The sequence below is a fragment of the Rhododendron vialii genome, chromosome 8a (assembly GCF_030253575.1).
Source record: "Rhododendron vialii isolate Sample 1 chromosome 8a, ASM3025357v1".
In the NCBI taxonomy this organism is placed as follows: domain Eukaryota; kingdom Viridiplantae; phylum Streptophyta; class Magnoliopsida; order Ericales; family Ericaceae; genus Rhododendron; species Rhododendron vialii.
Genome location: NC_080564.1, coordinates 1,165,066 through 1,185,820, shown reverse-complemented (window position 1 = coordinate 1,185,820; position 20,755 = coordinate 1,165,066). Strand labels below are relative to the sequence as shown.

Genomic DNA, 20,755 nt, shown 5'->3' with positions numbered 1-20,755 from the left:
GAGAGAGAGAGAGTTGTGGTTCAGATTATGAGAGATTATGAGAGTGTGAAAAAGGGTGGAGAAAGATCATCCCTGGTTCATAGTGGTAAAACTTGCTGAATTACGAAAATTACAGCCAATAATAAACCAAATGGAAATAGTTTTACTCCTACTTTTCCATCTGGGAGGGAAAGAAGGAAGGAAGGGCTAAAAAGTGAGGTGGGTAGGAAGTAGACACCAAAAAAGTAGCGGTTATGGGTTGTTGAAAGCTATGGCGGAACAAGGACCCAACATCACCATCCTCGTCATTAATCATCATAATCACTCTTCATTATGACTAAAACACCCACTAAATTTTACAGTACCAAATTTAAACCAAAGTTACCAATCCAAACTTAATAAACACAAATAAAGTTGAACTAACCAGTATGATGATTAAAAAAAAGAAGAAGAAGAAGAAGAAGTTGAACTAATGTGCTTCCGGTCATTTTTGTAATCCATGCACCGTGCTCACGACTTAGGGTTCCCTTAGAAAATTAGAGAAAGAAAATGAAGGCAAGAGAAAATTAATCCAAAAAAGTTCCTCTTAGTTGAGATTAATCACTTTCGCTTTTCTTTTCTTTTTTTTCTTCTTATTAATTTTGTCTTTCATTTCAAAGCTTTCTAAGAAAATGTAAAACATCATGAGTAGAACCTTATTCCCGCAGTCTTGCAACGAACCATATTGTTTGATCTCATTTTATTTCCCCTTTAATAGTATTAAGTACTTAAATAAGTAATTGTTTTTAAAAAAAGTACTTATTTTTTGAATTAAATGTAATATATTATGAGAAAAAAACATTTCTTGTAAAATAAAAAAAAATGCTTAAAGAACAAAAACAACAGGACCGATGGTCAGAGCTTTGAATTTCACAGTGGAAGGGGATGATTGTTTTCATGTTTCCCTGCCAGAAGCGAGGTGGATGATATTAGCTGAATTTGTGTGGGTAGTTTGGTACCTTCCTAGGAACAAATATGTTGACTTTCTTGGTTGCTTTTTCTTTTATTTCCTTGTTTTTTTTTTTTCTTGTGATGTTTCTTTATTAATAATAAATTAATATTTTCTCTTTGAAAAAAAAAAATACTACTATATCATGAGTTGTTGTCTCTATTTCATTAATGTATAGTATTAAGCTTAAATTAAATATCAGGTTCCTTAGTTACCACAGTCATTGACCCAGTCATAGAGGTTGATGACAACAGTGTTTTACTGGGGAGATAATTAAAATGAAAATACTCCGTGAATAAAAAAAAATTACTTTTTTATTTTGGTATGAAAAAAACTTCAGAAAAGGGAACCAAGAAAGACCGGCGTCATAATTGAGAACCCACTGAGAATCTTACTGAACAGTATTCCTCCACTGAATTATATATAGGTGCAAAAATCATCATGATAAAAATCTCTCGTTATTTTCTACTTTTACGGGCCACTATTAATTTTCAACTTTCTTGTATAGCAACCAAGGGGTTTATCCGAACATTAATTTCAGAATTCCGAAATTAGTCGATTTGTGAATAAGATAAGGTTGCGTGTGGCTTAGACTTTTTTGTTTATCTTTATTTTTATTTTTTTGTATTTGTTAGTTTTGCATCAAATTTTTATGACTTATTGACTCGTTTCGACGAGAAAATTGAAAAGGTACAAAATTATAATCAAAAGTCGTAATTTTTTGAATTAAGATAAAAACACAAGTCAAAAACACAGTTTTTTTTTTATACTTATTTTTGTCCTTTTGAAAAAACTTGGACATCCATTTATGAAAAGGAAAAAAAAGAAAGACAGTTTTTATACAGCAGTAAATGCTACTGTCAACATCAAGTTGCTAATGTTTTTGCAACTTGGGATTAGTAATTAATTACAACCTAATTATGCTTTTGGATGGATAGATCAGCTCAACAAAACCTCTAAGTTCGCTGCAACCATCAGAACTAAAAGTGAACCAGCATAATTTCCTAGCTTCAACCTAGTTTCCAAATTAATTTATGGGAACGGCAGGTGAGACGTTGAGAAAAGATTGTCCTCTAATTATTCTAATTAAGCCAAATAGTAGCCGCGTATTAACCAAAGAAATAAAATAATATCCGAGTACCAGCTGGTTATCGAAGTCCAAACAAACTAATCCAAGACCCATAAGAGCTACAACGCTAAGAATAATTATATGCCCATTCGAAATCTAAACCCAAGTTTAGTAAAAAGCCAAACACGGAAAACGTCCATTAGGACAGATGGGTGTTCCCGATAGAAAGTCCAAACAAACTACCATTTCCGTTCACGAATCATCTTCTTATTAACCCGATCGAACAGATGTATGGTTTCTAATAGCTGTGTTAGAAAAAAATATAGTATAATTCTTGTATTTTACTGTAATAATCAATGAAACGAGGAAACAAATATCGTTAGAAGCATAAATAGGTAAAATCTTAAAATAGTAGTATGAAAGATGATCAAGCCTAGCACATATTAAATATATTTTCAGCGTACATCTTAAAGATAGAGTGAGCAATAAGATATTCGTATTATTTACTCTCTTCAATATTCGAAATTAATCATGTATGGCAAAGCCTTTTATAGTGTTATCAAAGTTATAACTTCAAAATATAGTTTGATATTCTGTCCGGATTTAATAGTCTCTAATTCAATTCTAACCGAATAAAAAATGAGTTATATATTTTAATTAGTAACGAATTTTACATCCAATATGAATCTTGTTTCATAGATCTCAATTAGTTCTATAAGATAATATTTTCAAAATTACATAAAATATTATAAATTGTAATATATAATTGATCGAAAAATTGCACGAATTTTCAAAAAGGACTATTAATTTTGGACGGAGAGAGTGAACCTTTTGAGCCACGTGATTGGGTTAAGGATTAGCAGGACAGCTGACATAGATCGTTAAACAATGGGATTAAAAAGTCTTATTTGTATCGCCCAATCGTCGATTGCTATGTATTACTGTCCATTCACGCTAGTTCACGGCTTTGACGGGCAATACTAAAGTCTGGTTTTCCCTAAAAAGTAACTTAAAGACTTTGGACATGAGATGTATGTAAGAAAAATGACTTATCTCAAAATTAATTTGTCTTTTTTGGACTATATATAGCCATTATTCAGTTTAGACAATAGGAGAAACTTAGCCTCGATAGTTACTACTGCTCCCTCTGTCCCATTTTATTTGCTTATGTTCTCTTTTTGGACTGTCCCAAATTGTTTACAATTTTTCATAATTAGAAACCACAAAAAGAGCAAAGTTTCAATCATACCCCTATAATGTTATTGTACAATTATACTTTACACAACTAATTAAAGTTATTGTACTTTTCTAAAGGGTATTTCTGAAAATCTAAACACTTTTCAACCCAAAAACTTTGAGTCAACAGAATGAGAGAATTCCCGTAATGAGCAAACCAATCGGGACGGAGGGAGTAATATACTATAGAACCTATGGTTAATTAGGTGATCTACGTATTGTTCTATACTTCCAATACCGTTGCACATTTTGATACTGCTTTCTAAAACCTAGGCCACAAGTATGATATCTCCCTATTGTATGTATGACTAGTCGCTACACATAAGCGACAATGACATGCTGCGAAAGTTTCTCAAGAAAGAACTTGATATCTAAAATTATTGGAGAATTAATTTCTGAAATTGGGTGGGTTTTTTTTTTTTTTCAAATTGTTCACCTGGATCATTTTTGTCATTATGAGAAGGTATTCTCCACATATTTATGCAGATCGTTTAAAGATATTTACGAGCTTTGAACGACTCATGTATTTGATGGGTGTTTGTTTTCATGTTTCCTTAAGGGAAGTGAGGTGGAATGTATCCTACATTCACAGGGTTTGTTTGGTAGTATCACAATTGCCAACTACAAAAATTTTGACTTTTTTGGTTACTTCTCTATTTTTTTTTTTGTCTTTTGTGCAATATTTTACTATCTTAAATAAGATTTAAATAAGTTAACCGGCACGTTTCTCTTTTCGTTGATTTAAAAAAAAAAAAAATCACATGTCCCCAAAAAGGGTGATGACTCGGTGATCCTGAAACACTGTCATATAGCATCCCAACAACCTCAGCACCCCACACACCACACCGTATTCATGGCTCCAATAGGATTCTTTTACCCCAACAAGTGCCAAGCCAGGAGGCAGAAACCCTAAACCGAATTCTCTTTTTTTATTAGGTCCCGTTCCATAAACGGGAATAAGGCCCCATTTCCGAAAGGAAAATAAGTACTTATTTTTTAAAAAGGCAATTTTAAGCTTAAAAATTATGTGCTTACGCAAATAATTTTCCTATCAATATGGATCTTGTTTTATAGATCTCAATAAGATCTTTTATACAGTGCAATTTGAAAAATTATTTTTCATTTACATTATATTTGAGTTTGAAAATAGAAAATAAGTACTTTTTTTTAAGAAGGTGTTCTGGAACGGTGTCTAAGTACTTATTTTTTAAGGAGGCAATTTCAAGCTCAAAAATCACATGTTTAGGAAAGCTATTTCAAACGCTGTTGTTTTTTCTAACACTCAAAACAGTACTTGGCAATCCGGATGTTAATAAACAAATTTCGGAAAAAATTTCATTAACATCCGGACTGTCCAAATAATTTTGGACGGTCGCAATTGAGTCCGTAAACAGTTTTTCACGAAAAGTGAAAAAGATTTTCTCAAACAAAAAACAAAACAGTACTGCTCCAGTTCTTTACCGTTCTTGACAGTCACAGCTTCCATATACTACTATCTTGGAGCTATCATCAGACCATCCACATACAGCCAGGTGGCATTTATACCCAAATGCCGTCGAGTAATAGAGATTGCTTGCTCCTCTAGAACTTCTCCATGTACTTCACTGTTTTAGCATACACTGTACATGACGTGGAGTGATTGGACTTCCATCATTTTCTTTCCATGTGAGGGAAATATTATCAAGTGCTGTAGAGTACCGTGACGTGGTGTTCTGGACGGCTCTCTTAAAGTCTTCACGATCTTTATCATAAGGGATATTTCCGCTAAGCTAGAAGTTGTATGTGAACTACTTCTATAAGTACGTTGTTGTTAAGTTGTTTCCACTAAACTTAAAAGTTATGAAAAATATGTTTTGGGTTTTTAGTTGAAAATGTGTTTGATGCTTTAATTTTTGACGAAAACTTTTAAATTTAGTATGATCAACTTTACAAAAGTCAATAAATTGTAATGCAAAATTATTTTATTTTATTTTATTTTTGGTGAAAATAGGGCCTAAATGCGTAACTCGAATGCGGTGAGAAAGTTGAATACTAACGATCCATAATTCTGAACCAATTTTGCTGCGGAGTGGGTAATTTCAAGTATTTTTCCAAATTAAACAATAGCTCTTACAATACTTTTTCATGGTTGGAAAAGTACCATGAAAAAGTATTGAAGAGAGAAAAGTTTTACTCCATAATCCATATCATTACACTCAGCTTCCAACAAAAAAATAAAAATAATTTACAGTGCACTTCCATTAAAATGGAAAAACTTACACCAGTCTATATATCATAATAAGTTTTAAACCTGCATCACACATAAAATGTTTTAATTAACGACAGGTAAATAGCGTACGTACATACCACTCAGCGACATATTGTATTAGCCGGTACATATAGACTTTTTCACTCGTTGATACTGTTGTATCGCTATATACTCGTGAGAGTAAAATATTGCATGTGTATTATTAGTCCACCCGCTACGTATTGATTTGTTTCTGTTTTAGCAGGCTGGTTCACAATCGCTACACAGCAGTACTACTCGACCGTGACGGTCGATATGGGCCCTCAACTGTTATTTTGTTTGAATTAGTTTTTTTAAAAATTCGCGACCTCTACAATGAATTCTCGGTACGTATTATTCAATAATTCTACTGATAACTCACAACTGATGCAATTACGTGATTTTGACATTCCACATACGGAGTACTATACGAAGTTCCAAATATTGTACAGCTATTTGATTTACCCTTATTTGAAAGATTTTGGTCGATAGTTAAACAAATATATACATCTCTCCGAAAAATATGAGTTATCTAATCATTTACAAATGAATCTCACAAACTAGAGGTTTTTCTGTTCAGATCACGCTTTTATCACGAGTGAATAATATACTTCGCAATTGATACAGTTACGTGATTGTGTTGTTCCACATACTATACTAAGTACTTCCAAATATTGTACAACGATTTGATTTACCCTTGTTCGAAAGATTTTGGTCGATAGTCAAACAAATATATATATATATATATATATATATATATATTTGTAAAAATGTCAAAACAAATATATACATCGATCTCTCCGTAAAATATGAATTATCTAACCATTTACAAACGAATCTCACAAACTAGTGTGTTTTATGTTCAGATCACGAACTTCTCAAGAGTGGAGAATTAAATGAGAAATGACAGTACTTTAATTTGTACATACATTTCCGAAAAGTAATTGAACCCCAAAAAACGAACAAGAATACCTACAAACAAAATTCCCTTTAGAATCAACATACTTGTGATTAATTGTAGCCACCCAAATAAATTCCCACCTTCAAATATATTCCCCAAATCAGAATTTAATGGAAGCCACTTATGGGAATATTATTTTATATATCTTCTTTCATTCCTTCCCTACCCTCTTATTGTTGGGATGATCAAATAATCTTTTTTCCCTTGTAACTTTTGTGATTTGATTGACAATACTAAATTGATTCATCCACGTAAAATGCAATGGAAAGTAACCTCATATCACCTAATGTTTTTTTTTTTATCGGCAATAAATTTTATTAAAACTCGACAAAAGGTACATTGAGTGTTTTTAAAAGTCATATCCAAGCCTTATTAGGAAGATGAGAACAAGGAAAATAACAAAAAAAAAAAGGAAATTACATCCAATAGAAAATTGAAACTGGTTCTCTCAACAGAAAATTGATATCACCTAATGTTGGGTGGTCGAGATCGAGTTACTAGACTTGACTATTAGCGCAAAATTTGTCTGATTTTGCGTAAATATTGCATAGAGGGAAAAATCTTAAACGTTGAGTGTGACTTTGGTAAGTGGAATAGTGTTTTACAACGTGTGCCCATATCATCCAATACCTTGGTATATCAAGTTGAATCTTCTTAATCATAACGTACCTAACCTCAAAGGGATTTTTTTTTTTTTGCTTGTAAAAAACTGTTTTGGTAAGTGATTAGACACCACTAAACTCTGCCAGGTTCCTTTTTCTTTTCATCCTATTGACTTAAATGGTATTTTTCCCCTCTCAGCACATAATTGTTTATTGCTCTATTTGAGTGTCGGTCAACCAAATATTAGTTTTAGAATTCCAATGTCACGATTAAATTATTCAAAATGACCAAGTCCGTACCAGTCAAAAATTATCGTAAGGTTTTTAATGTCCCCTATTTGAACATACTACAATAAATAGTTGAACCTTCAAAGTTCAAACGCAGGGGGTTTGTTTGTTTCCTTTTGAATTTATGAGGGTAGGTATTAATGGGTGCATGTCTTTTTCCTAGCTTCTCCCTAGGAAACGAACACAAATAAAAAAGAAGAAGCATCATTGAATAATTGAAGTCCTCTTTCCTCCATTAGAACCTTCTGTTTGCGAAAAAGACCTCTAAGCTTTTTTTAACAAGAAAAAAGTTGAAAATTTGATGGTTACCATTTTTAGGTACAAAAAAAAATTGATGGTTTCCATTCCAAGGTATTAGCTCTGTTCCGCATTTCGAAATAAGTACTTAAAAAATAAAAACATATTTTTAAGCTTTAAAATAATGGTTTACGAAAATAATTTTTCAATTTTTTTTTGCAGGGTTTGATAGATCTCGATGAGATCTATAAAACTAGATCCATATTGTATATTTTTTTGATTTTAGTAAGCCTATTATTTTTAAGTTTGAAAAGTACAAATAAGTACTTATTTTTTAAGGGGATAAACTGGAACGGCTCCAACTCAAGCATGCACATATGACATATGTCTAAAGTGCTTATTGAAGTTGGGGATTGATCTAAACCTGCCTTATAAAGTGCTTATTGGATCAGATGCATGAGAGGCCATAGTGAAGAAATGTTCTCCCTCTCTAGACCCACCTGCTGATATATCTGCTACTATTATTCTTGAATATTGTTTTGCTATGAAAGAACTTTTTTCCTTCGTGTGAGTTTGGTTTTGTTAAACGCGAGAGTAATATCTACACATTGTTATGCTCAAAAGGCTCTTTTGAATGGTTGGTCAGGTTTGTGGACATCCATTTTGTCCCCGTGGGGATCTCAATTGTCTGATGTTTAGGCCTTTGTGCCTACTTGATTGAAAAAATAAAAAGGACTTTACATGTATGTAGAGAGTCGACACTTTGAATCTTCAATTTCTAGGGCAAGAAAAACAAATGAAATGATAATAAAATAGTGTGCAAGAGAGATGAGTGCAAGGGAACCAAGTTGCTGTAGCAGAAGCATCGTTTTAAATATCTAGACCCCTTTCCCACCTTCTTCATCAGACATCAGGCAGCGTGCGGTGACCGAAAACTATTGTAAATCAGTAAAAATTCCAAGAATCATACATATTGACCAACGCACATTTACAATAGTAATATGAAAGGACCCAAAAACACGTGTGGACGTTACGCATTCATATCAAGGTGATTGCGTAAGCGTGTGTGAAAGTTTATGGTCTTAAATGTGAGATAACTGGAAATAATTTGGGTGTGGTCTCTCTCTCTCAGTAGTACTTGACTGAGATGAGGAAGTGGGTGTACTATTTGTGTACAGCTAAATTAAATGTGGACATTTGTGCTTGTGGCCAGATCGAGCAATTGAGGTTTGACTGTTGACTGGTCTACTTGAATGATCCTCATCCTCCCATATGGAAAAGCACATGATCTTTGATCGATCTATGTGTATGTCTCTGTCCACTGATCAGAGTCTGATTTTCATTCATTGATTGCCAATGCCCATATGTTTGACAAATGTTTCTTTTACTTACCAACCATCACTGACCGCTGCCAAGAGAAAAAGAGTCTGCCCTTTTGGAAGAATCCCATGGATACTTGTCTCATGAATTGTGAATAGTTTGGCAACAAATTGTTACGGTTCTTTAACAACATTTTGGGGCCAATTTCATACGAGGTCTTGATCTAGCTTTAATAGGCTTCCCGTTATCTACGATGAAATTGATCAATTCCCACGAATCATTCGGTGCATGCATAAATGGTTCGGGCATCCTGAGCTATCAAAATCATGTAAAGTACATAATGACAGGGGCGAAACTAGAATCATGTATGGGGTTAAATGTATGAACTCTTGAAAGAGGGTGCTGTTAATGGAAAAGCCTACTATTTGTCTCAATATGATGGGGCTTTTCATCAATTTCGAGGGTTCATGTCTCTTACTGACCTTTGTCCAAAGGGCTTGTAGCCCAATGGTATTTTTTTGTCCTTCCCTTTGTGAAAGGCCAGGGTTCGAGCCTCATCAGGGTGTTTGTAGTTCCGAGTAATGAATAGTCTTTGGATTCCTATGCATTAATTTACTAACTACCCTTCTAACTCTCACTGATGTATACCGCTTGACAAAAAAAAATTATTAGCCCAATAAAAATTACTTGAAAATATGCGGAAAAAAGTTGCTTGAAATTAAGTTGTTAGAAAAAGTTTGAAAAGTGAGTTGGGCCCGCCAAGTGGTATAATAGCACGGGTAAAAGGCTGGGCCCAAATTATGCCCATTGGAATAACCCAACTGTATGAGGATCTTTAGTTCGGTTTGAGGCCCACATATCGATCCGTTGGGCTCAAAATCAGAACGCTGTGTGGGTCGGGTTGGGAGTCTTGGGACTAGACTAGACTAGACCCACCAAGATTTTACGAGTAAAGCTGAACTTGGTGGTCTTTCTCAATTTTCAGATCAGAATTAAACCAATATATAGGTGCGCACCAAAAGCTGAACTTGGTGGTCTTTCTCAATTTTCAGATCAGAATTAAACCATTATAGGTGCGCACCAAGATTATGAGTATGGGTGTGTTCTTCAGTTCAATTAAAATACAAGTACAATAAGTACTTAGGTTTTGTTTCGCTAAAAAAAATAAGAATTTACAGTTTAAATCATTAAAATTTTGAGACCTAAAAGGAACAATTCCTGTTCGGAAGAATTTGAATCATTATACTTTATTAAACCCAATCCCCCTTTTCTTGGGAGAAGGTTCACTAATATATTCTCATTGAGCTTGGAGAACAAGAAAGCACAACGACGCCGTCTGTCCACGGAGCCTTTTTCCTCAACAATCAGCAGTCAGCACCCAAAAAGAAGGTTTAAAAGCCCAGTCTGCATAATTTGGGCGGTTTCGTGTTGTGAGGGAAAGGATTGGAGGAAAATTGTTTGTCTCTGTGCTTTTATTTAGCGATTTCTGAGCTACCCATCAACTGTATAGACTCGGGTCATATGTAATCAACGCAGATAAATCATAAAACCATGTCGGTGTCAAGATTTCTTTCCTTTACCTCCAGGAACCGCTCCTCACAAACTCTGAATCTACTTAATTGGTGAGTCTTTTACGTATGTATATTTGCATGTATGTTCGTGTATATATTTTGGGATTGTTGTTCTTAATTTGTTGCTCTTATTGTGTAGAATGTACTCGATGTGGGGATTTTCCCATTAGGCAACTACTGTTGTGCAGTCTGCCTCGCGTGTTTTTGATCCCTAAACAATTCCATTAGAATGTCCTTTTGTTAGTTGATGGAATTTGGAGTGGTATCTGCCGTAGTGTGCATTTGGGTGTTTTCATTCTATTATTTTTTCTTTCTTTTTATTATTTGCAATTTGAATTGGCTGCCGTTTGGACGGGCGTTCCTGTTACTAGGTGTGAAGCTGCGTTGTTTGATTGGGTTGATTTTTCATGAAGTTAGATTACAAATCATGTAGGAGTATGTTTCGGACGTTTGAATGCAACAAATTGGTGGATAGACAACCAATATCACGAAACATGTATTCTGATATCCAAGTGTTGGGGCCAACTTGTTCACACCCGACTAATCTTGGAACCCTGAAGTTAACGACAACCTAGTAGCTCCAAAGGAGTTGATAGCACCTGCGAAACTTTTGGAGGGAGCAAAACCCCAGGTCCCATGCCTTAACCCCTTGGGATGTGGTACTGGTAATCCTTCCAATATTAGTCCGTTGGGAGTGCTCATCTTATGAGATTACGTATCCCCTCATTATTAGGCCAACCAATCAAAGGGGACCTAGATTTCAGGTGATCATGTACTGAAGTGCAGACACTCCATGACCTAAATTTTGGGAACTCTTCTTCTTGGTGATTTGCAAAAATGATCATCATGAGCTGTAATAGTTTGTTTTCAAGTACAATTTGACAACTCATGAAAATAGTGCAGGTTGAGGATATTCTTCATTCCTTGCCTTGGTCTTCACTCCAGCTAACTCAGAGGTCAATGAGATTGAAAAATTTAGAGTAGGCAATGACCTCCATTTTTTTCCCCTTCTGTTTTATTGATCAATCTAGTTGCTTTCATAGGGAGTGAAGATTTAGCTGTAACATGGCAACTACTAACAGTGAATTGAGACATTCATCTAGAGCTCTTCTTCTTCTAAATATTTGCCTAACCCTTATTGGTGCGAATTGTCACTAAGATCACATCATTAAGTAACAAATAGAGTTTGACCTCAACATTGTTGAATGGGAATTTTCTTGTAAACGGGGTGGATTAGTAATCTTTCACCCCCAAGATTGTACTTGGACCTCTTCTGGATTTAGTAAACCATTTAATCTGATGTACTTAACCTATTTTTCGTAAATGTGGTGGCCTAGTAACTTTTTCGTTGCCAAGATTGTACTTGGACCTTTTCTGGATTTATTAACCTACTTAATTTGATTTAAACACTATGCTGGCCAACATAATCACCCACCATAGCAGGTAACTAGAGTCCATGACCAAATTACCAATAGCTCTAATGGCAGAATCCAATAAAATTTGTTACACCTTGAACTTCACTTATAAACGCTCTTAACTAATGTATAGTAATTCAAAGTAACTTTTGTATTAATCCAAAACTTGAAATTGAGCCAAAGTTTCAATTTCCTTTTGTTTATTTCTTCTTATTTGGGCCTTTAATGGTTTCATCTTTAGCAAGCTATAGCTTACTTAATAATGGTTTTGTATGTGAAGGTCATAAGTAGGGCTTCAAGCCCCCCCCTCTCTCTCTCTCTCCCCCCCGCTTGTTTCTCCTGTTAACCTGTGTTGTCTGATGTTGTATTAACCAATATACTTCTGCTGTAGTTTTGGGCCATCTAGGAGGTTTCATTGTTCCCGTGTCATGAGATCAGCAAAAAGGACTACTCTTCCTCCTCAGTTGCCTGAGAAAACACCAAGTTCGCATTCATGGCGTAGATATATAATTGTATGCTATCTTGACTCAATTACTAAATTGCAGTTTTTCTGAATTCCCAGACTTGATGTGTTCTAGAATGTTTAATGGTGGACTTTTGTACTTGTGCATGGCTTTGCTTGGTGTTCGGATCCATAAATTCCCTTATTTACATTCTTAAGTTTTAAAAATTTTGCCCTGCAGCCAACTGCTTTGCTTGGAGGTATAGGAGGAGTGGTATTTCTTTTTCACTCTAATGATGAGAGGAGGGCAATTTTGAAAGGTGTGTCTTATTCTCATAATTATTTTGTTATCTTCTTTCAATCACATAGTGTTGGTATGGCTGGCTCTTATAGATGGAACTCGGCATTTTGGGGTTGAATACTTGCACAATTTAGATTGAATACTGGCTCTTATAAACTGCAGAGGTAGCATGTATGTTCTTTGTAGAGGCACATGTCTTTGTCAAAGCTCCTCTCTCTCTGAGACCAGTGAGGCTCAAGTCCCCTAGAGAGGGAGTGGACATGAGGTGCCTCACTGAACCCTCCCCTGCTCTCAGCAACCTCACTGGGGTGACAACCAGCCTTTACCTCGTGGGTGTATTGGTGGAGGCGCATACATGACAGATTCATTGTCATTATATATAAAGGTGCATTTGTTGTCATTTTAGTTTGAGGAACTACAAATTGCTAATTACGTCCCTTGAGCTCCTCGATTTTTGGCGGTATTGGGTGCTGTTATTTTATAAGTTAAACTTTATGACAGCAGCTACTTTGTGCATCATCAGTTTCATGTCTGGCATTATTTGGGCCTGTTTGGTTCAGGAACAGGAGTAACTGTTTGTGTATCTGTAGTCTTCTGATAGATGAATAGTACTTATTTCTGATTTGGTTGACTTGATATACCAAATTGGCTGGTAACCGGTCTAAATATATGCATATAGATCCTTTGGAGATGGTCACAGATATTGGAATATCACTTATGGAATTGTTCAGTCGACCAACTCAGCCAAGAAAACAGTTGACTGTGTTTTCTTGCCTTTCTCCCCTCTCACACTCTACATAGTGACACCCTGAACTTGGTCTCTTGATTTCTTCAATGTGCTTTTTCTTTGTAATATTTTATCATGATTTCTGACCATACCTGGGGTCTTTAATTGTTTTTGGTTCTCATTGAAGTTTCAAGCTAGAGACTACTCCTTTGTGTTATCTTCATAGAGTGAGATAAGCATCTGCCGATCTTTTAGGAGTCATAGCTGAGAAGAAAAATTGGTATTATATATGTATGACCTAATTCTGGCTAAATTCCTGAACTTTTTCTTGCACTGGTCCAGGCCAGGGTGCGGACTGTGACAGATGTACTATCAAGGGTCCAATAATTGGTGGGCCTTTCTCTTTGATGGATACAGAAGGTCGGTTGGTTACCCAAAACAATCTTCGCGGAAATTGGGTTCTTCTCTATTTTGGTTACACATCTTCTCCTGATGTTGGGCCGGCGGAAGTCCACAAAATGGCCAAGGCTACCGATATATTAGGTTTAACTACTTTCTTGTTTTCTTGATTTTGTATTAGCAATTCTCTCCCTGTGTTTGCCTATTGATGCCTTCTATTTTTGGTTGGAGCAAGAATTGAAACAGAACACAAAGGTCTTACCGGTGTTTGTCACGGTTGATCCACAGCGTGATACTCCTTCGCAACTACGTGCTTATCTTAAAGGCAAGTTTTGTTGAACTGATGAGTATGTTACTTGAACTCGTCAAACTGTATGAATATTGGAGTTGGACATTCGGCACTTGAGTAAGTGGGGGATACATATGTCCTACATTTTTAGATGGACACACAACTAGAAAGCATGTATAATTTTCAATTTTACTACAGATTTGTTGTGCACAACACTCTTCACATTTTGCTTGAGATGATAAGCACAATGCCCCTTAGAAAAGGGTAGACATTCCTTACAAATATAAATATTCTACTGAGTGTCTTTGTCCTTAACATCAGAAGTAGACGAATCTGTCAAACTTTGTTTTGTACTTGGCACCCGGATCAGAGGCCATGTGAATAGGTCTATGTATTTTAATCATGAATTGTTTTGACATGTTCACCTTTTCCACTTTTCGTGGCATACAGAGTTTGACTCAAGAATTGTGGGATTAACTGGACCAGTCACTGCTGTCAGACAAATGGCACATGAATACCGTGTATTCTTTAAGAAGGTTGAAGAAGACGGAGATGATTACCTTGTTGAATCTTCCCACAACATGTATGATCCATAGCCTATTTATGTTCGTTTATTTTTTTTGAGATCAACTGCATCTCACCTTTAGTTACGATTATGAAAATGAACAGGTATCTTGTGAACCCAAACATGGAAGTAGTGAGATGCTTCGGGGTAGAGTACAATGCAGAGGAACTCTCTGAAGCAATACTCAAGGAGGTGAACAGAACTGGAACACAACAGACTTGATCGCAATAGAATGAAGTTCTTATTCAACGACTTGGTAGGTATACTAGATACTTGAGTAGTTGGTCTAACATTTTTTGCCCTGCGGAAAATCAGAGAAATGTTAATACTGGTTCTTATGAGTGGAAATTACATTCATGCTATGCGTGATTACAAAGTGGTTCAGTGCGTGTGTTATGATATCATAAGGTATAAGAAGTTCATCAATTTTACAAGTGAAGAAGAAATCGGAAATAGAGTACTTTGGGAAGGAAATAAAGTTGTGTTTTCAATCCAATTATCATAGAAGCTGTCAATGGGCTCTCAGATTCTGACCCATTTTACCTTGGGAGAGTTTTTTTGAGATGGAAGTGCATTCGTAAGGATACCCAAGAGAGAGTTTGCAAGGGCAATCTCACCTCGCATACCCAACGAGACTATATATACATACATATCAAGTGAGATTATAGAACTGAATTCAGGTGACACAACCTAGGGATGCTATGAGACACACGTGCACACATACAGAGAGAAAAGCACACACGAGCAACGGAAAAGGAAAAAAAGGATCATAGTTTTGGATGAAGTGAAACCCTAAAAGGCTGCATATGCAGGTCAGAACAACCTCACACTGTCCAGTCCTCTGGACTTCCCATTAAAGATTTAGGAGAACTTGCCTCACTGCAACATTGTTCCTTACAAGTGCATTAGGTGTGGCTGTGGCCTGGATATCGAACTCTTGAAGGCTGAACGAGCGAGGAACAATGATTTGAACGAAGTAGAAGTACAATGCATGGGGTTCAAATAGGACATGCTCTGTGAAAAAGAAGAGGAAAATGACGGCCAAGGATGTGTTTAAATAATTAATATCCGCTAAAGACATTTTCAGCATTAACAAATGTTCTTGATTTGTCCTTGACAGGTATTAATTATCAAAATATGTCAAGGACCGTCATTTTCCCAAAGAAGGGTCTAAGCATGCGCGGATGTGGACTTTTTTGGGTCCAGAGATTGGCTCAAAGTGGAGGAAATTATTGGGCCAACAAAGCAAAAGCCCAACCATGAGCAAAGTACACTGGACTTGGATTTCACTAAAAATAAAGAGAAAATAACAGGCCGGTCCTAAATTTGAAATTCATAGCCAACTAAGCCCTATGCGCTATAAGTACTGGCTTGTAGGTCCTTCGCATGTAATTTTACAAATTTAGCCTGATTAAGCACATGCGCGCGTCTCCCTTCTGCGAGCACGGAGTTGGGGGAGCTGCTAAAGGGACAGCAGCCTGCTGTCTCGGCCAAGGGGGCTGTGCTCCAGTCTCGCTCCAACAATAGGAAACGTTTACTTCGTAGAGCTCGTCGAGTTGAACAAGTATGTAAAAAATCAGTTCGATTGGATATCATTAAGTGCCTAATCGAAACCTTTTTGTTTTGAAAAGAATGGATCCAAAACACTGGATCAAATTTACTAGAACCCATCATTGGCAAGTTATATGTGTTTCGATGAGACACTTAATGATATTCGATCAAACTAATTTTTTGCATACTTGTTCAACTCGACAAGCTCTACGAAGTGAGCGTTTTCGATTATCGGAGCAAGACAGGAGCGGGGCCCCCTCGGCCGGGAAAGCACACTGCAGGGACAGCAGCTCCCCCAGTCCCCGCGAGCACATGCCTGCGCAAAACATGCACTATTTTCAATAAGAAAGAAAGAAAGACAGCACATGCTTTCGGAGAAACACAACACTTCTCTCTCTCTCTCTCTCTCTCTCTCTCTTTTCGTCACTCTCTTTTCACTTATTATTTTAAATTTTATAACTGAAATAATTTTTATTTTATATATCAAAATTTGAAAAAAAAAAAAAAGGGAGGGGTTTCTGAAATCCACTTAACGAGGTCTACCAAACAAGTACAATATTGAAGGTGATATTATTTATGGAAAAAATTATTAGTTTTTGATGTAGCCTCCTATTTTTTACTTTTGCACTATAACTTTAAAATGCTATAACTTTTATTATATATGTCAGTTTTTTTTATAAAATTTATATTTTTAAAAATCTACTTGATGAGATCTATCCAAAAACACCAATATTGAATATAAAATTGTGTAGAAAAAATTAATTTTTGAGGAGAACATTATTCTTTCTCTTTTTTTTTTTTTTTTTTGCATTATTCAATTGAAAAGAAAAAAAATTACGCTGTGAGTAGTGATATTTTATGATGTGTAAATTGTGTATGGGGCATGTGTTCTATGAATTGCTAATTGTTAGTTTAAAAATATTAATTGTAAATTTATACTATGAATTATGAATAAGTTTATTAATTGATAATTTTAATACCGTTAGTTAACACTGTTAATTGTTAAATTAAAAGTGTTAATTAACATTTTTTCAGTAGATATGTAGGAGTAGATCTTAAGTATACTACTCCCTCCGTCCCTTTTTAAGTGTCCTGCTTCGTAACTCCAACTTATTAAAAAGACATCATCATTACACCTTTCACATCAACTTTTTCCTCCACTTTCTTTACTTACCCATCATCATTACACTTTTACTCACTAACTTTTCAAAATAAAATCTACTTTTAGGGACAAAATAGACAATACACCAACTTTTACCTCCCTAACTTTACAAAATGGACACTTATTAAGGGACAGCCCAAAATGGAATACTGGACACAAAAAAAGGGACGGAGGGAGTACTAATTTTATACAGTAAAAAAAAGATAGATAAGAAATAATAAACAGTTTTAGATTTTAAAAAAAGGAGTAAAAAAGAAGAAGAGAGAGGGACGCTGCACATGCACGGGGAAATTTCCAAAATACTCGTAACTGGTTCTTCTTTACCTTTTGATTTGAACAGCCAAATCTTAGTTTGAAAAGGTCGAAAAAATCACCAGAGTGAGCAGAATAAAAGAAACAATAGTGCTACTACCACACCCAAACACACACCCATCACTCACATGAGTAGTGAGTCCCATACACACTATACACTCTAGTATAGTGTATAGTTTGTCATTTCAGGGCCTTTTAGTTTGTCATTTCAGTTTTAATGAGCACAGCGGTTTTGTTGAAACTTGAAAGTAAATGGTTGAGAAAAATAAGACACGCATACATGCTGGGAAGAGAGATAAGTGGGAACACGCATGGAAGAGTGACACGCGTACACGCACCGGAGAGTGAGAGAGAGGGTATTTTTGGACAAAAATTATGGACAGGACCTTGCGGGGCAACGGGTTTGTTAAATTAATTTGGCTGGGACTTATTGGGGTGTAGTCCATCTACGTAGGACCGGCTAGGAAGAACCCTTGTAAAAACGTGTTTTTCACTTCGTAGGTCTAGTGATAGATTTTGGTAGTATGAATTTATTTTGGTCCTTGAAAGTGCAAAATTCTATTGGTTTTTTATCGGTGTTCCTTAATTGTGTGGAATAAGTGGGGATCTCTCTTTTCATACACGGATCTACTAGATTGGGAACAAATTGCAACCGTGAGAGGAAACACGTAGTTGTGGGCCGCATTCGTAAAACTTGTGCAAACAGCAAACATATTGGTAGTCGTTTGACAATAAAATTGGTCCCAAAGATTAATCGAGTTTTTAATAAGCAGCTTGGGAAAGAAAATTGACTAGAAGTGGTTTCTCGACTCCCGAGGGTAGGTAATGGGCTCCTCGTTGCTAAATTTACCTAAATTTACCGAATAATACATATAATTGCATGACAGAGCCGAACAATACATATAGTAATACTAGGTAGCACAAAGATCTTATTATTTTAAAGGATCGTAATTAACTTTTATCTCTAGAACTCTCATAATTAAGTATATGCTCATTATTTAGGATCTTGTGGAACAGAAACACGATTATTAAAACCTTAAAGACAAAAGTTAATTATGCCTTTTTAGAATAATATGTTCAGAATAATAAGATCTTCGTACTTGTTCAAACGGATTAAAAATTTGAGCACTTAATTTTTTTAGAACGTTTATATATTAAAAAATATGGTTAAAAAATTAACTGATCCAATTTTCAATCAGGTTGAACCAGTGTAAAGATGTTTTTATTCTGATCATATTATTCTAAAGAGACATAATTAAATTTTATTTCTAAAGCTCTTATAATCACGTTTTTGCTCCATAGAATTGCAAATAGATAACTTAAAATTTTTTTTTATTCAAAACGGCATAGTTTTGGGTGTGGGTAGGCGCTACTGTGCCTCATGGCACAGCAGAGCCAATAGCTCTTTCATGCATCTCTCCTCCTCTGTTCCTGACACGCATTACAATCCCATAATACTAGGTAGCTATTAGTACTATATTATTCACTTCAAAAAAACGTGGTACCACTAGTATTACTATATTTATTATTCGGCTCTGCCATGCAATTATACCCCAATGCCGAAAGGTTCCTCCTTTACCATCTTCCATTTGTATTCCCACACACACAAACATATGTATCGATATTCCCCCCCCCCCCCCCCCCCCCCCCACACACATATGGACAAACATCCCATTCATCCACCTATATATATTACCATTCCAGAGTTTCCTACACTTGGTGGTGGCTGCCTACGGGACTATGATTGTCGAGACGGACGATGAGATTGAGCGTTGCTAAATGCTGTTGTCCCTATGGAATAGCAGCCCTCCCCCGTCCCACAATGTATGGTGGGAATGTTCCTGCAAACACTGAAACAAAAATCGCTTTTTTGAAAAAACAAAATTTTTTTTTGGGTTAAAGACAGTGCATTAAAATTAGGAGTTTACATCCCTTGAGTACCGAGCGCCTTCTGAATCCTTAACTAGCAAAGTATAGAATGAAACATACAGTAAAACTAAGAGTCCTCTCCAGTGATGGTGGAAACATTTGCCTAAGGCATTGGCACATTGTTTGCCTCTCGATAGCTATGTGTCTTATCTTCTTTTCATCAAACTTGTCAATGAGGAACCTGTAATCATCAATGAGGGGACTAAAGGGGTGATTGGCAGTGTTATGATCCTAAAGCAGAGTAATGTCTGTTTGAGCATCAGACTCAATTTCCAGCTTTGTTATATTGCAATCGATAGCTAGGGATAATCCCTCGCGGATGGCCCATAATCAGAAAACTTTCCAGTTTGAGGAGTAGCACAATATATCATTCTCAAACCATAAAAAGAAACGAATGGTCGAGATTTACAGCCATGTATCCTAACATTTTTGGTCCGGTTGAGCTAACAAATATCTTCTTTGAGACATGGGTAGGTGGGATCAAGGTACATATGTTTGTGTGTGTGGGAATACAAATGGAAGATGGTAAAGGTGGAACCTTTCGGCATTGGGGTATAATTGCATGACAGAGCCGAATAATACATATAGTAATACTAGTGGTACCACGTTTTTTTGAAGTGAATAATATAGTACTAATAGCTACCTAGTATTATGGGATTGTAATGCGTGTCAGGGACTCAAGACCACAATCTTAAGGGCACCAAATATCCAAGATAATAGAATCAGATTAGATAAATTGTAGCGGGCCGAACATAATTGTCCGCGTCTGTCTTGAATAATGAGATTGAGTCCATCCGTGGCTGTGCCTAAACCGGGGCTCGGCTCTAGACCGAGATCCCTCCTTCAACATCTTATTTACCCTGGGCTCGGCTGAAGGGTTCCCAAATTCGGCTACCCTCAGGGAGAGTCCCGTTAGCATGTTCTCCTCGCAAGTCACCTAATGGGTTCGGCCAAACATGGGCTCGGCCAACTACAGTGACGCATGCTTCTCCACGTGCAGAAACGGTTACGCTAAAGGATAATCATGAGCGCACATGGGACGTGCCAGCTCACACCAAAGCGGTTACCAGATTTATTCGGTGATATCACGATGACGCCATTTAGCTCGTGCAAGGCACATGCCTGAACTTGGAGATCAAGTCAAGA

The 20,755-nt window shown here is 36.1% G+C and overlaps 1 protein-coding gene across 1 annotated transcript; it reads left to right on the top strand.

Moving 5' to 3' along the window:
• The first annotated feature begins 10,006 nt into the window (after positions 1-10,006).
• On the top strand, positions 10,007-15,089 carry LOC131298204 (protein SCO1 homolog 2, mitochondrial). The gene is made up of 7 exons (XM_058323552.1): positions 10,007-10,568; positions 12,324-12,444; positions 12,616-12,694; positions 13,745-13,945; positions 14,037-14,126; positions 14,541-14,673; positions 14,760-15,089. The coding sequence occupies exons 1-7, from the start codon at positions 10,498-10,500 to the stop codon at positions 14,875-14,877; spliced, it is 813 nt and encodes a 270-aa protein (XP_058179535.1). The 5' UTR covers positions 10,007-10,497; the 3' UTR covers positions 14,878-15,089.
• The last annotated feature ends 5,666 nt before the right edge of the window (positions 15,090-20,755 follow it).

Coding starts and splice junctions, on each gene's coding strand:
- LOC131298204 (XM_058323552.1), top strand. CDS start 10,498: ATGTCGGTGTCAAGATTTCTTTCCTTTACCTCCAGGAACCGCTCCTCA. Junction 10,569..12,323: donor ACTCTGAATCTACTTAATTG/GTGAGTCTTTTA, acceptor CTTCTGCTGTAG/TTTTGGGCCATCTAGGAGGT. Junction 12,445..12,615: donor CATGGCGTAGATATATAATT/GTATGCTATCTT, acceptor TTTGCCCTGCAG/CCAACTGCTTTGCTTGGAGG.